Genomic DNA, 18,212 nt, shown 5'->3' with positions numbered 1-18,212 from the left:
CATCCGTTACTCTCATCTCTGGACTGTATTCGCACTTTCCATCAGGCACGGTGCAGTCATTTTGCCGAGTCACAATAAAAAAATTAAAAAAAGTCCTACCTACGCGCACTATAGAAACCTTTGTGTAAGAACGAAACGACTCACGCTAGCAAGCGAAAAACCCAAGTGAAAGACTCGGCATAAGCTTATCTCTTAAAGACATTTTGGATTACATTGCAATTATGATATGGTTGGTCCAGATGAACAGGGTATTATCTCAAAAACACCGATTTATCAGGAGCGCAATATTAAAGTTTCTTCTAGCATTATTTCAACCGTTATTGTTATTTAGTTCTCCTCATCTATATACATATATTTAAAGCCTACATATTTAACAGTATTTTCGATTACTTCATATTCTTATTCAGTTCCCCGCTCTCTGTGTTTCACCCTTTAAGATCTATATTTGATAGTAAGCCGTAAGCTACAGCTTCGTGTCCGACGACCCCCCAACCCCGTGCAGCATTTTGCACAGAGTTATCACCGTTTAGAGTGATCTATTTAAGTAATTAATAGATTCAGGCGTTCCTTTGCGGAAGTCCATGTGAATAAAAATGGAAGTAAATTAGTTTGCCACTCCGCGAACCCAGTAAAGGTTAAATCGTGGAAAGTTGAAATACGTGTCGGGTATATTTTTGGTGGTGGTTTGTGACTGTAGTTGCACTTGTGTTATTTATTTTATGCGGAGGGAGGGTGGGAAAATAAACTGCATGAAAAAAATACTCAATACAAGCGCAGTTATTTTGCATGATTTAACCTTCGCTGGGTTCACGCAGTAGCAAGTTAATTTACCTCCATTTTTATTGATCTATTTAAATATTTTTTTTTGTATGAAAGTACATGTATACCATATGAATGCAATAAATATATTGAGCATTGAGTATTGAAATCAGATGAATTATTAAGTCATGGAACACGAGTTATTTATGATGTTAGGATTATAGTCCTGGGAGGTTGTTAGTATTTTTTCAAATTACTATATAAATGTTTTTTTTTATAACATCAAGTGACGAAGAAGTCGTGGTGTCATAAAAAGCGACTTGCCTGTCCATAACAGTGGCAGTGCCACTCAGAGCTATAAATCGCAAACATCTGAGGGGCAATGTCACTGCGCGCGTTTTGTGTTCCGGTTTGAAATTGCAGTTCTGATTTAAAGTTCTGAGTGGTACTGCAACTGTTAAGGACAAGCAAGTCTCTTACCATGGCACCAAGACTTCTTCGTCCCGTCATGCGTCTCTGGGTATCATAAAAAAGCTTAAAATAAAAAGCTATACATTTTTTGACTTCGTGGTCTAGAAATTGCGCAAATTCAAGATTTTCTTTTCATTTGTACATAGGATTTACTATAAGTTTCCTTAACTGGCCACTTACATAATCAATATTTAAAAAGTAATTATAACATTTTAAAATGGAACTCTTTGGCTGTAGAATATTTATTTGATATAGTTTATTTGATCTCACTGTCACTTGTTTTTACATTGTGGCGTTATTTTAGAAATTGGTTGTCTACATCAACATGGATTTAACTCGTGAAAATTTTCGTAATATGATTTTCTACGACTTTGAGTGTAACTTAACAGCTCAGTGGAGCTTCACTTGGCTTCAAACTTTTGGCGATGAAGCATCATGCAACACGACTATTTATAGCTGGTTTGCAGAATTCAAACGCGGTCGTGTAAATCTCAGTGACGAATTTCGTGATGGTCGCCCGTCTATTGCTGCAAACAACAAAAACATCGATGCTGTGCGCCATATGATCAAAACAGACAGGCATGTGACATACCATGAGGTTCGGGCATCTTTAGGCATAAGCATGAGTCAAATACAAGCAATACCACATAAACATTTTGGGTGTGAAAAAGCTATGCTCTCGGTAGGATCCCACATAATTTGACTGAGGCTCAGAAAACGGATCGCGTCACTTGATGCAATGCCATGCTTGCCAGATTCAACGAGAGGGCGTCAAATTTGGTGTGGGACATAGCAACAGGTGACGAAACATGGATTTATAGTCACTACCCCAAAACAAAGCAGCAATCGAGTGTATGGGTCTTTCGAGATGAGCCGAACCCAACTAAAGTGGCGCGCGTGCAAAGTGGCTCTAAGCGGATGATTGCTTCTTTTTTTAATAAAACTTGACACGTGGCTACTGTTGCTTTGGAGAATCGTTGTACCGTGAATAGTGATTGATATACGACCATTTGTTTGCCGGAAGTTATTGACAAACTCTGTAAAAATAACCGTAAACGCCGTATCATCTTGCACCACGACAATGCTAGTTCTCACACGGCCAGACAAACAAATGAATTTTTGAAGGTGACCAACGTTAACCTCATGAACCATCCCGCGTACAATCCCGACCTGGCGCCTTTTGACTTTTATTTATTTTATAAAATTAAATTAAATGTTTGTGTGGTATTGATTGTATTAGACTCATGCCTATGCCTAAAGATGCCCGAATCTCGTGGTATGTCACATGCCTGTCTGTTTTGATTATATTGCGCACAGCATCGATGTTTTTGTTGTTCACTACAGTGGACGGGCGACCATCACGAAATTCGTGCAAATGACCAGTTACGCGGTCAACGATTTTCATCACCTGAAGAGGCTGTCGAAGGATATGAAAAATATGTTTCAGAGATTGTCACGGAGGAGTGGCAAAAATGTTTTCAAAATTGGTTCATTCGTATGAAAAAGTGCATTAACGCTAACGGAGAATATTTTGAGAAACAATAAATTCATTTCTGACCATTTATAGTATTTTTAACCGACTTCAAACAAGGAGGAGGTTCTCAATTCGACTGTATGTTCTTTTTAAAATCATCCACCTCAAAGGGTGGCTGTTCACGCATGAAGATTCATTTTTATAAATAGCGTCTAACTTTAATTTAGGAGCAATTACTTTTAGCAATTATTTAGTTGATTTTGCTATTTCTCCAATTCAAGGCGTTTTTCTCTCGATATACTTTGAGTAGTGTCGTAGTGAGAACCTATTTTTATTATCTCCAGTATCAAGTCCTGTATAGTGGCGAACTAGGGGATATTTCAATGAAACTTAGCAAATAGACGTAATTCCACATACTTTTGAGGTCGGTTTTTTTAGTACTCTGTACTGAGATTATTTTCTTATTCATTCCGGAAATTTATAGTGCGTCACACGTAAATGTCGTTGCAATCCGTTTTGTCTGAGCTAACTAGTACCGCGAAGATTTTGTGTACATGTTTCGTTAGGTAGCATTTTGATTTATCTGTTTTTTTTTTCATGATATCAACTAACGTACGGAACGTAGTAGGTAATGCTGACTTACTGCTTGGTGGCAGAAATTGGTAAGGTGGCAGTACTTCCCTGAATGAACTCTTTCACAAGGTGCTCTACCGCTACTGCTAGTTATTCCAATATAAATAAGTACGTAAGTACAGCCAATGTGCTTTGGTTAGACTGTGCCCTAAGCGACTATTGGTTCTGAGTAGATAAGTATGAAGAAAGGTGTTCAAACAAACGTAACCTTTAACCTATTTACCGTAAAATTAATGTTCATATGACTTCCTTGTTGCGTCATCAGTGAATGACGTTTTAATGCAGATCATCGGAGGCAGTACTTCCCTAGAGGAACTCTTTCACAATGAGTTCTACTGTTACTATGGTTTCTGCCTGGAGCGGAACGAACGTCTTCTTCGCTCTTATTGCATAGGTAGTACGATTCCACATCGACAAGTGTAATGGATGACACGCTTACAAAAACAGTAAAGGTACTGTGGGTAGGCAGGATCTCTTGTTCAACTGCATCCCGTTTAGTTGTGAATTGTCGCGGTTTTCACGACATTTTATTATAAGGTGTAAAAGTCGACGTTATTGCGACGCTGTTTTATGACGCCGCCGATCTTTTAACGATTATTACCAAGTTTGTTTGTTAAAATGTAATTAAAACTTTGACTTTGTATCAAACGGTATATGTCGTAAAAACTGACTAGGTAACAGTAGACCTTCTATTGTTTTTCGATGATATGATGCGACGGAACGGAGAAGTCGTGCACCACGAAAGAGAAAGAGAGCGAGAGGGATTGAACGAGCGAGATACCGACAATATTTTGGGGCTTTTGGGGTGCGTTCCCACATAATTATAACATTTTTATTAAAAATAATCTCAGTACAGAGTACTAAAAAAACCGACCTCAAAAGTACGTGGAATTACGTCTATTTGCTAAGTTTCATTGAAATATCCCCTAGTTCGCCACTATACAGGACTTGATACTGGAGATAATAAAAATAGGTTCTCACTACGACACTACTCAAAGTATATAGCGGGGAAAAACGCCTTGAATTGATGAAATAGCAAAATCAACTAAATAATTGCTAAATTAAAGTTAGGCGCTATTTATAAAAATGAATCTTCATGCGTGAACAGCCACCCTTTGAGGTGGATGATTTCCTTCAAAATGAAATGGGACCACTATGGAAGTACCCCCTTTCCAACAAAAAAAGAATCATGAAAATCGGTTCACAAATACTGGAGTTATCGCGTAACGTACATACAAAAAAAAAGAACATACAGTCGAATTGAGAACCTCCTCCTTTTTTGAAGTCGGTTAAAAAACCGATCGCAAGTGTTTGCTTAAACATGGCTTATACCAAAAAAATAGTATCGCTTATGACTCGTGTCAGAAGTAGCCACAAAAGCATCCTAAAAATAGTTGCAGGAAAATTGATTGTCCAATTTTAAAGTACTGAGTTGGGCAAATCAAATCTGTTTTTACATATTAAATAAATGTTATGTTTATGTTGTGTCGTTGTGTTCTTTATACTAACCTATTCTAAGTGAAAATGTTACCAACAAATTATATGGGTCTATGCAATGATATTATACTATTATTTATGTTCACTGGGTCTATGCCTAAAATAAATAATTCTATTCTAAAAATATCCACAATTTCCAGGAGAGTTGCGTAACAACCTATTCTTCCAGAACGCTGCGAAAAAAGGTCCTGTAAAAATCATACGATCTCTGTCCTTCGCGGAATATGCAAAATTATTACCGCAGGGATACATAAAGAGTCCGGGAATGCAAGAGTATGGGTTTTATTGCGCTTGGATATTTTTGGAGAAAGAATATTTTTTTGGTCACTGACTTTTCATGTTACCTGACATCTGATATTATTATATGAAGTACATTGCCAGCATGTGTGCGGCATGCAACATCTGTGTGTTCCCGAAAGCTATAATCATCGAGTATATAACCAGTAATAGAGACGAAATAAGGGCCATCGATCCCTGGCAACTTATCAGGCAAATTGACCTTAAATCACTTTTAAATATAAACTTTCGTCTGCACTAAAATCACAAATTAGAAAGCTGAAATTGTACAGCGCCAACAACTGACCTGTGTGTACGTCTCCGTATATTCCAAAAATATTCTGTATTTATTGTAATAAAGATAATATCTCTAACAATGACGTGCTGTTCTATTTGGTGGTGTGGGAAAAACAGCAAAACATCTAATTACAAAACAAACGGAATCACATTTCATCGATAATTAAATATTAAATATGTAATTTTGCAATTTTCGTCCATTATAGCAAATCTCCAGTTAAACTGGACTATCTGAAGTGAAACAATTGACGACACCTATCAATTTTTAAGTTTGGGCTGGCCAGTCGGAGCGCAGTTGTCACCGTAATGATTTGGCAGAATAGTTTCATACAAATTAAATGACATTTGGTCTCTATTTGACAGATAGCTCAAATTTGCTCCGCAAAAGAAATGTATGTATATAAGCTTATAATATCTCAAGGAGGTAACTCGAGATCTGTTGTTCGATGTGTCATATTTACAGCCCTCTCTAGACCAGCTAAGGGCCCATTATCTTCCAAAGCGAAACGGAGAAGAGCTGTATTATATTTTCCAATTAACTTTACTCTGACAAACCGGTGGGGAGGTATCAAAATAACGATCACTTATGTACTAGCCTCCTTATCCATAACTAACTTAATTCAAATTTAAAGTTAAACTATTTATTTAACGCTATACATCCATATTGGTTAGTAATACAAACAAAAACTTACACACTAATGTTAGTAAATTACAAATATTCACTCTGTTTAGGGTACGTGTGAATTTTGGCCCAGTGTTCAAGGAATGAACCTTGGACCCTGCCAGCAATGATACTCAGGAGCCCAGGAGGAGGCCACTCTTTTTCGTATGATGGCAGTAAACCCATCTATTGAATGATTCTATTGATTGAATGAATTGAATGACGGTCCGAAATGTCACAGGGACCATTTTATCTATATACAGATTAGTAATTTACTTTATAATATTGTTGTATTATATTGTATGTATGTTAGTCCTTAAGGTATATGTTATATGAGTCACGTGGCCTGAACATCGAGTATGTAACAAGAAATAGATACGAAATAAGGGCCATCCATCCCTGGCAACTGATCAGGTTAATGGGTTTGAGTTGAAATCACAAATTAGAAAACTGAAATAGCACAGCGCCAACAACTGACCTGTGTGTTAGACATGAGCGCCGCGCCGGCGCGCCGCCGTCGCCGCGTTTTTCCTCGCGCCGCCGCCAACAAATGCAATCGGCGCGCAATTCATTCACGCACGCGTCCATACTGTTTATGTGAAAATGGCGACGCCAGAAAATGACTTTTCTAAGATAAAACTTATTTTTTTTATAAAATGTAAGTCGCATTTGACCTCCATCTCACCTGATGGAAAGAGACGATGAGGTCGACGATGGATGAATGTCTATTCACTTTCGCCATGAAAAGGCCCAAGTTATAACGTTCAGGGAACAAGTCTGCAGGCAGGGAATTCCACTCCATAGCCGTTCGACATATAAATGTGGAACCGTAACGCTTCGTGCGAATCTTTGGAATATCCACAACATAGAGGTGGAACCCAAGTCTACGCCTAGTCCCACGGTGATGGAAAAGGAATTCAATCGTGTAATTCCATCGCACAATCTCCGTGATATAATACTGTAAAATTCCGATAAGCTGGCAACTTTACGGCGGTGTTCAAGGCTCTGCAGCTTCGCCTCCACTAATTCCGAGTCACCTATAAGCTTCTTGGCACGGTTGTCAATTGAATCTAAGGTAGCCAGTTGGTATGTAGCAGAGCCATCCTAAAAGTGGCAGTAGTACTCCATGCACGACCGGATTTGTGCTTGGTACAGCTGAAGCAACTGTCCCGGTGTGCGTGTCCCTATCTACTGACCCGAGAGATAGGGTTTTCCGGAGAGACTACGGGCTCGACGGCAAGACCAGGGTACTGCAGGCGTTCGGGCCAAGCCCTACGCCAAGGATACGCCATTGCGGGCGTCTCTGGCGAACCCGGTCTTGGGTATGATCCCGCTGGGGTTTGTGGTTAGCTGCAGAGACGGACATGTTTGTCTGTCCCGGTTGCATGTGTCCGGGGCGTCTGCCTCGTGAGCAGCTAGCGCGCCTTAGTAGCGGTCTAGGTGAAGGCCTGAAGCGAGGAGACGCGCGGGGCACGTGAGTTGCCCTTTAAGTTGGAAGCTATGTCCGGACATAATCGCAGGACACTGCGACTGGCATCTCCGGCACTAGCCCGGAGAGCTAGTAGAGGATAAGCTAGATATCCTCCGGTCTCTCCAGCCGCTTAGGTTGTTGGGAACTGGAGAGACGTCGTTTTTCGGCGTCGGGAAGTGAGCGTGCCTTACAGCTCCGCCACCAATGAGGACATTTGGTAATGGACTCAGAGTCGACGGCTTAGCGGTGGCAACTGCTAGTTGTGCAATGCGCAACGGAAAGTGAGCGTGCCTACAGCTCCGGTAACTATCTGGAAAATAGGGAGGGTATTATACGGGGCGGCTCACCCGAGCCACTACCCTCTCGAAGAACCGGATGAAGTCAAGTGACAGAGATCTGTGAGAACCCTGTTCACTGCCTGATCTGGGGTCAGAACCTGAACTTGTAAGATTCCTGGACGCGCATAGGTTATGGTTTCCTTCTCGTATGCCCTAAGGGTAGCTAGGGAGGGTCACTATAATCAAAACTAACGTAGAAAGATATGGTGCTTGTCCCGGTGTGAAGTAACGCCTCACACTGGAAAGGATCCCAAGCTTCCTTGCTGCATATTTGGTCATGGATTCAATGTATCTGCCGAAGTACAAATTGGATGACAGGTCCATTCCAAGTAGCTGGAGACAATCAGCTATGTGTGTGGTAGGCCTGCGTTTGGTAGCGTTAAATTTGACAAGATTGGCATCGCCCCAATCGGAGACTGCTTTGTGTGTCAAATCCAAACGGCTAACCATAGACTCTCGACAAGACTGAATTTCCTCTCCACTAGCCCTTGCATTGGTTAAGTATCCATCTACAACTGTGTTGTCATCAGCATACGCAAAGGTACCTGAAATTAAAATATCTTTGATATGCAGCAGATAGAGAGTTGCGGACAGTACGGAACCCTGAGGAATTCCGGCTAATAAAATATCTATCGCCATATGTTTGGAAGAGTAGCCTTCTAAACCACTCGAATCGAACGTTCGCTCAAGAAATCCGAGATCCAATTGCAAAATGGGAAGCCCATAAAAAGGAAGCTTACTTAAAAGGCTTGCGTGCCAGACCCTGTCAAAGGCTTTAGAAATATCCAAAGACACTGCAAGCGCTTCACCTTGCTTTTCTATAACCTCGCTCCATATGTGACAGGCATACACAAGAAGATCCCCAGTTGATCGCCCTCTTCGGAATACGTACAGGCGGTCGTTGTCTTCAAGGTACGACAAGAGACGGTTGTTGAGTACACATTCCATAGTCTTGCAGAGTATGGAAGTGACTGAGATAGGTCTATAGTTGACAAAGTCAGGTCTGCTTCCCTTTTTCGGTACAGGTTGCACGTTTGCAAGCTTCCACGACCTGGGAACTACATCAGTCTCAAGTGAGAGGCGGTATAGGCGTAGGCGTGTGAGAACAGGAGACAACTCAGGCGCACAGTTACGTAGGACTAGTGCAGAAATTCCATCTGGCCCGCTAGCTTTATTCACATGTAGTTCTAAGTACCTCTTTTTGGGGTATGCGAATTGGCGCCATAGTGCAGCCAGTCTCAGTTAAGATTAGATCCAGACGCGAACTCTTTACAAAGAGTGAAGCAAAAAGATTTGCGTTGTCTTCTGCAGTGTGCCGTCCGACCTCAGCAGAGGTGACATAGATAGACGACAAAAGTTAGTGAGTTTATATTTAAAGATGTTTTATTTGAAAAAATTAATTTGTCAACTTCTGGCGTCGCCATTTTCACTACGCATACACAATATAGAAGCGTGCGCGTGCGTACGATCGGAGCGTCTGATCGAACTGATAAAAATTTGATTACTATAGAAAATACGTTATTTTATTTCCTTCCTTTGAAAAAGTATTTGTATATAGGTTTTTGTAAAAACAAACACCGATATACAAATTCGTTTTAGGGTCGCGCTCTCGCCGCTGAAACGCCGCCGACACTTTTTTGTCGGCGCGTCGACGCCGGTTGGTCTATTATCGGCGCTCATGTCTACTGTGTGTGCATCGCCGTATATTTCAAAAATATTCTTTATTTATTGTAATAAAGATAATATCTCTAACAACGGGGATTGTTCCATTCGGTGGTGTGGGAAAAAAAAGCAAAACATCTAATTACAAAACAAACCGAATCACATTTAATCGGTAATTAAATATTTAATTATGCAATTTTCGCCCATTATAGCGAAGCTCAAGTTAAACTTGTCGAGTTGAAGTCAAAACAATTGACGTTACCCATCATTTGTTTCGAATTCCCGTCATTGGCTGGCCAACCGGAGCGCATTTGTCACAGTAATGATTTGGCAGAATAGTTTTCAAACGAATGAAATGACTTTTCGTCTCAATTTCTGAATCGATGGGTCTGAAACAAATAACCAAATAAATAAATGCATTGACTCATTGACTTACAAATAAATGGACGACGGGTCTAATACAAAAACCACGAAAAAAATGTCCTAAGTCAACCTATTTAAACGTAGTGACATGTAAAGGAATATGAAGAAGCTAAAACGTTGAATTTAAATTGTAATGTCATTGCAGTACTGTCTAATTTTGCTTGCTTCGCTGTCAGTCGAACAAACGAAGACTAAAGCGTGAATGATGCTCTGTATACGATTTTAACGCCCTATAAGTTCGGACACTTTTTAGCGCGGACCCGACGTCCATATAATTGTAAGTCAATGCATTGACTCGACAAGAAGAAGTATAATAGTACATTAGGTTACTCGATGAAGTACGTAGCTAGTTATATATGAAGCAATAAAATATTCAGTCATATAGGTACATTCCATGTATCTATTTATATAGAGAGACAGCATGACGCGCCAATGTAGTTCACAGAGATTATAAATAAACAGTTATACCTTTCAACTGTTTCATCGTGTCTGAAATTATCCACTAGACTACCTCTGCTCTGGAGAGTTGTAAACAATATGACTAATATGTTGTAAATGCAAAGCCGTTGAATATCTTAAAAGTCGAAATTCGTGGGTTTTTGCGATCATGACACATTGGATACATTGACTTACAAATAAATGGACGACGGGTCTAATACAAAAACCACGAATTCGAAATTTAAATTGTAATGTCATCGCAGTATCGCGCTGTCAGTAGAACAAATGAAGACTAAAGCGGAGTTTGGCGCTCTGTATACGATTTTAGCGCCTTACAAGTGCGGACACTTTTTAGCGCGGACCCGACGTCCATATAATTGTAAGTCAATGATTGGATATGAAACTTTCTTTCGGATTAAGGAGTCGATTCAGAACTTTACGATAACTCAGTTGTCAACCGATTCGATTTGTTGTCGTACGATTTGTTTTCATTTTTATTCACAACACCCGAATCGAACGTCGAACTGTTGTATTCGAAACCGAACCGAAATTATGACACACCCGTACGATTATTCATTATCGAATGAAACTTACCGAACGTCCTATTCTTTACAAAGCAAGAATGTAATATGGAAATCTCTTGTTATTTTAAATGAAATCTGGATTAACTATATTCAATTTTATTAATTTATTTTAATGCAAGACAAATGCATTCCTATATGTTATGCCTTTAAAGACTTAACAATTATAAAAGGAATTTCATTTTTCTTATAATCTGTTTCACCGACTACGTCCTGGCCCCGATTCAGAACTCTTCGATATTATAACCGATTCGATCGATTTGATATCTTTCTCGAATCGAAGAACACTTTCCGAGCTATTCAAAGATATCGTTATGCAACAGCGTTTATTATATATAGATTATAAGAAAAATTAAAATCGAGTTCTTAGGTTTTCGCGATTGTTACACATAGGAAATGAAACTATTTTTCCGGATTTAAATCGCGTATATTTGTTTTTTCAAACAAACCGACGTTTCGGGCCCTTTACAGGTCCCATGGTCACGGTTGACTGAGGTGGTACAGTCTTCAACCAGTTATGTCTAATATTAATGCAAACCAGAAGTTCCCCCGCCAGATGATTACTGTCGCAGACACCATCACCACCATCTAATGAAAAATCCCAAACAGACATAAGACTGCAGTACTAATTAATATGTTGTAGTTTATTCTAATTTCTATTAATAATTAATAATAAATTAAACTTAATAAAAATTCATTCAATAAAATAATTTGTAAAACTTGATGTAGCGTAAATTGGAATGTTTTCTTTGTAAAATTAAAAATAAGGTATTTAATTAATAACTATTGTAACTATAGTGAAAAAATAGGGTGGTTTGCATTAATATTAGACATAACTGGTTGAAGACTGTACCACCTCAGTCAACCGTGACCATGGGACCTGTAAAGGGCCCGAAACGTCGGTTTGTTTGAAAAAACAAATATACGCGATTTAAATCCGGAAAAATAGTTTCTTTTCCTATAAAAATTAAAATACTTTAGTATACATTTTTAAGACTTTAAAGGCCTAAAATATAGGAAAGCATTAATCTTGCATTAAAATTAATTAATAAAATTGAACAAAGTCCAGTCTTTATTTAAAATAATAAGATTTCCATATCACATTCTTGCTTTGTAAACAATGGGTGTGACGTCATTTCGGTTCGGTTTCGAATACGACAGTTTGACGTTCGATTCGGGTGATTTGAATAAAAATGAAAAGAAATCGAATCAGCCGACAACTGAGTTATGGTAAAGTCTGAATCGACCCCCTGGAGGTCTACTCTAATTCAAAGAAAAACGAAGGTCCGCACGTTTCTTGCTAAGCTACGGTTCCATTTTTAACCGACTTCAAAAAAAAGGAGGAAGTGCTCAAGTCGGCTTTGTTTCTTTTTGTATGTATGTTACGTGATATATTTGTGAACCGATTTTAACGATTCTTGTTTTATTGGAAAGAGTGTACTTCAGATGTGGTCTCACTTAATTTATAAAAAAATATTCCATCTCTAAGGGTGGCAAACTAGGGGATGAATGACATTTGAGAACGGTTCCTTTGTACTGTGTACCGATAAATTATTAAATAATATTGTGCCCACGGAAGAAAGAACAGAATGGAAATGGCATTAAGCGACATTTGTATCAAAACCGGTGTCGCCACACGCACACATTTGAAAACGTAATCTTACATTTACATTAAACTTAGCAAATAGACGTAATGCCACGTACTTTTGAGGTCGGTTTTTTAGTACTCTGTATTATTATTTTTTAAACTTTGGCTTCTTACGCGACATGATATAATGGCACAATATTTCTATTTTTTCCACAAAATAATCAAGTATCACATTTGAACGACGACTGACGCGCTGTTGACACTCATATCCCCGTCTGGTGATAAGCTAGGTAACGCGGATCTCGCCCACTAACCAGTCTATTACTAGTATTTATGTGGTCTGTGATTGTGCCAGACAACTACATCAATACCTGCTCTCAAAATAGGCACTACGGGGCACACCCGGAACACACTGACCAGATCCAATTTAGAAAAAATCATTCCCCAAATTGATCCTACCGGGAATCGAGCCCGGGACCTTCTCATTCGGCGTCCACAGTGCAAACTCAGCCACAGAGGTCGTCATGCAAAAATATTATTATTGGCATTGTTATTATCCGCTCACGCGACGCACTCATCCTACCGCAAAATGGCGGCTATTTGGTTTCGCAAATTAGAAAAGGATTCAGTTTAAATACAAGTTTTTATAAATAAAAATTATTATTCTGCATTGCTAAATAAATACCCTCCGTACTACAACAAAAACATCTCAAATAAAATGCAGTAATACACCGCAAATCTTGCACTTAAAAAGCACTAATGAAATTTTTGATGTACTTGGGTAAATATGATAATATTCCGTTTGAGTGGTTCTAACGTTTACCATGAAATTACTCCTTAAAGTATGGTTTATAAACATTTATATTCAGGGTAAACTTAAAAAACGCTACTTACGGTATGTTTTCAATAAATAAACACCGAAATCACCAGCCCAAACAATAACACACACGATTGTCGTGACGTATTTTTGAAGTTGTTTATTTTTTTTAAATGACAGACCCAGGCATTAAAAACTTTATGGTTTGCTAGAGTAGTTACCGAAATAGCAATTAGTATTAGTTCTTTAACCTGTTATAACTTCGATATCCGATAAATCGGTATAAAATCATCACCGGCACCTCTAGGTGTGGTACGCGTCTATGGCTGCATGTATCGCGTGAACGGTTAAATGTGTATATATAATACCAAGCGCAAGTGGCAAGCGACACGCCTGTCCATAACAGTTGCAGTGCCACTCAGAGCTTTAAATCGCAAAGATCTTATGGGCACCGCCACTGCGCCCGTCACCCTGAGACATAAGTTGACAAGTCCTATGAACCTGTAATGTCACCAGCGCCCCTCTTCTAAACCGGAGCGCAGTGAAGCTCACATTTTTTCTTGGCGGCAGAAATAGGTAAGGTGGCAGTACTTAAGGAGCTCTGCTATTGCTAAATTTGTAGGTTTTAACCATTGACCTACCGTTTTAACTATTATTAATAGCTGTTTTTCTTTTCCCAGTCTTTTCGCTGGAGCGAAATCAAATCAAATACTTTATGGTTTGTTGTGATAAAAGCCTATTTCGTCTTCTTCTATCTACATGAACCGTCTAAGAAGACTTATTTTTAAAATGCTAACAACCTCTCAGGATTATATTGCTGACGTTGTTTACAACAACTTTTGTTCCTTGACTTTTAATAATCATGAGATTTTAATTTCATACAATAATAAATAGATTTAAATAGAACTCTCTAAACGGTAATACCTAAAGATTGGAAAAACTGCTTATTTTTTTAAACGATTTTCACATAAACGCTTAAATACAGACGATATGTTTTTTAATTTTTTAAAACTTACTGAAACTTTTCATAAAACTGTTCTGCCAAATTGTTACTGTGACAACTGCGCTGTGATTGGCCAGCCCGAATTCGAAACAATTGATGGGTGTCATCAATTGTTTCACTTCAAATCGACCATGTTAACTAGAGCTTGCTGTAATGGACGAAAATTAAAAAATTACACTTTTAATATTTAATGGAACAGCCCCCATTGTTAGAGATATTAATATCTTTATTACAATAAATACAGAATATTTTTGGAATATACGGAGACGTTCTCACAGGTCAGTTGTTGGCGCTGTACTATTTCAGTTTTCTAATTTGTGATTTCAGCGCAAACGAGAGTTGATATTTAAAAGTGATATAGAGCCCATTTACCTGATGAGTTGCCAAGTACGGGTGGCCCTTATTTCGTCTCTATTTCTGGTTATATACTCGATGTTTGAAGCTTACAAAATCGATTAGAAAAACGTTTAAGGGCATATATTTATGTCAAAGAAAACTTGCAACGTTGTGTTAATAGCGAAAAGCAAGAGTAGACCACTAAAGGTTTGAAGATAAGTAAGTTTATTTGTAAAACACGAGTTTTTTTTTATTTATAAAATTATTATTCACATTGATGAATTAATTTGTTTAGGAAACATGGATGGTGGGATTTGAAACACAAGCACGTCGTAAAAATCAAATTGTTGAGTATGATACTGACCAATGCTTACGCTTAAATTGAAAAACGTGCTTATATGCTTATTTTAAAAAGCAAACTTTTTTAAGTACCTTTCGTTAAATGGCCACCTCTAGTAATAACTCTGTGCAAGACGGGGGTGGGAGTCGTCGCGGAGGACGTTTGCAACTTTGAACCTACTCTACCAAATACAGGTCTAAAAAAAGTAAGTAGTACAGCAAAGGCTTAAAAGTTTATTTTTGGTAAATTTATTATGTTTTGAAAAAAGCGAATTACGCCATGTCTTTCTATTTTTTTTAAGTCTATCTTTCTGGTTTTCGTAAATATTTTTAATGTCATATAAAAACCAAATGCGTATACAAATACGACACAAAAAACAGGACATAATAGGGCGGCGTTACCGCCAAACAGAAATCCCTTCCAGTCAACGTTGTAGTGACACTGATTTGATATTTTAATTTCCAATCCAATTATATTGTTAATAATAAGAAAGTAGTCGCCTTTAAACCTAAGACAGCCAGGTATTTAGTTTATCTAGATTATCTAATTTAATATACCTAAGTAGCTAGTTTCTAATGACATCACGTTCAGTCTAAGTTAATACAGTCTTTAATATTTTTTAAACAAAATAAAAATATAAATTAATGCAAATTAAAAGCACGCTAAGCCAAAAAAAAGCAACAAAAACATTAGTTTGATTTGAATGCAAATTTTTAATAAATTGAACGAAAATTAAATTGAATAATTAAAAAAATATATAAAATACTAAACAGCTTAAATGGTCGCCATAAACGATCGAAACTTGAATTTTCATTCACAATTTACGAACAAGGAAAAAACTAACCTTAAAATAATCAATACCGCCAAAATATTCGCGTCCTCACCACAAACACACACGCACATTTGAAACATACAGCCTTTTAATGATTTTTTAATTGAATTAACCGTGTTTTACATTCATGTCCGTCACTATCTCTCACTAAGAATAATCATTTGCACTAAAATAAATAGATTGAATAACATTTATGCAACAAATTTTTGTATTCAATTGTTTTTTTATTCATAATTTTAATGTGTGTGAGGTAAAATTTAACGCGCGCGTTATATATTTTTTCTCTATGACATTTTTGCGTTCGGAAATCAATATGGCTAAACAGAAACGCCTATTCAGCCCGGGCATCGGGCGGTGACTGAAATTCCCAACTGGCGCCATCTACACTACTTTATCGATGTGAATTTCAAGACGTATACATTTTATAACAAGCCCCTGTCAATGCTCTTATTTCGATAGCAATATGGCTTAAAATGATGCTGCGTGGGGTGTTTTCTTATTTTGGACGGTATCAGAAAGGTGAAAGTGCATTAGGGTTCGGTTTGTCGGAGATTTTTGCGAATAACTATACTGTGCGTGCGGAGATTTGTTAAAATTTTATTGTATTTTATATATTTTACAAAAATATTTACAGATACTCGGTATAGATAACGAGTTTTGTAATTGTCGTTAGAGTATATCTCTAAATATTTTATTTAACATATTTATTCATTCTGGTTTTGAAGGGTAAGGTTGAAATTACAGGTGCATGGGAGTAATTATGTTAAACGCCTTAAAAAAAAACGAAAAAAGTTTAAAACAATTTAATTTACAAAATAAAGAAATTGCAATTTTATTTCTTATTTCTAATTTACAACAATGCTCGGTCGATGTGGGAAACAGTGATTCAGGGGCCGCGACACTGGTCGCGATTTCTACGAGGCGAAGTATCGTCAAATCGGCGATACATGTTTCTATTTAATTCAATTGATATAAAAAAATCGTTAGATGACCTAGATTAAGTGGGTACCTGCCTAGGTAACCTATTTATTTATTTATTCATAGAAAACCAACAGCTTCAAACATTTAATAAAACCGGGGAAAGAAACGTAATGCCAATTGCAGGTTTCCACCTAAAGTTTCATACAAATCAAAAATGAATATTAAACAATCGAACAATAAACAGTACTTGTTAACAACATGCACTTACATAAATATAACAATCCAATACCGGCGACAACAGTCACAAATTATTCAATAAAATTAAATAGAATGTCCGTGAGTTTACGTTTAAGTGCGAGTATCGATATTACAATTCATTTTTTATTATTATTTATTTATTTATTTTCTTTAAGTGTCATATTAGCTTATTTTTTCATTTTACTGCTTGTACTTACATCACTAAATTATCATCATTTTATTAGTATTATATTATCATTTTCTGTAATAGCTTACAATGATTGTAAAAATTGATGTTTGTAATTTATTTACATTGCAACTGCTTCTTCAAACACGGTTTTATCAGGTTGGGTGAGAGCCTGGAGATCTGTCACACAGGTTAGTTCCTAGTTTAGACTCCAGTCTCTTGCAAAGGTACTTTATTATTTAAGAATGTTCATGTAAATTACGTTATAAAACTTTGCACCCTTGTAAGAGTAAAATAAAGATTATTATTATTGCAATTCAATATATCAACATCCAGGTCATGATTTAGCTCTACATAGAAAACTATTTTGTATATAATTAGTCCTCGCTAAAACTCTGCAATAGGGTGATAGTGTGTAATAGAACACGTAGGTATATTAAACGGAATATCACCCAGTAGGTCAAGGCAGTGAACATTACCCTTTATAATGTTTAGAATATACGCCATATCAAAGATTTTTCGGCGAATGTTTAGAGAGACATGACTATAGGTTGTTATCCAGTGTAATACCGTATCCGTACTTCGAGGAATACTCCGATGGTCTAGTGCAGTCGGGTTGCTTCCTTCAGGGTTCGGCCCAGTCCCACATAACCCCGGCTCCGGGGGGTCTACTCTCGTTATCCGTCCGAAACAATTATTGCCAAATCAGCAATACTTGACCAAATGAAAAGACTCGTGATGCGAATGAAGCTTCATACTGGATACTTGTCTTTTAATTTTGTCGAATATTACTTATTTGACAGCATTGACTTACAATTATATGGACGTCGGGTCAGCGCTAAAAACTGTCCGAACGTATAGGGCGTTAAAATCGTATACAGAGCGTCATTCACGCTTTAGTCTTCGTTTGTTCGACTGTGCTGTCAGCAAGCAAGCAAAATTAGACAGTACTGCGATGACATTACAATTT

At 37.6% G+C, this 18,212-nt stretch overlaps 1 protein-coding gene across 1 annotated transcript in view; it reads right to left on the bottom strand.

The window, feature by feature from the left end:
- Positions 1–6,656, bottom strand: part of LOC113240543 (Kv channel-interacting protein 1-like) — an 83,574-nt gene extending 76,918 nt beyond the window's left edge. The window contains exon 1 of the mRNA XM_026477879.1: positions 6,547–6,656. Within this exon, the coding sequence (XP_026333664.1) occupies positions 6,547–6,656 (110 nt within the window). The remainder of the gene's footprint in view (positions 1–6,546) is intronic.
- Between the last annotated feature and the right edge of the window lie 11,556 nt (positions 6,657–18,212).

This window comes from Hyposmocoma kahamanoa, unplaced genomic scaffold, assembly GCF_003589595.1.
Source record: "Hyposmocoma kahamanoa isolate Upper Pololo Valley unplaced genomic scaffold, ASM358959v1 148, whole genome shotgun sequence".
Classification (NCBI taxonomy): Eukaryota; Metazoa; Arthropoda; class Insecta; order Lepidoptera; family Cosmopterigidae; genus Hyposmocoma; species Hyposmocoma kahamanoa.
This window is presented reverse-complemented; position numbering and strand designations above follow the sequence as displayed.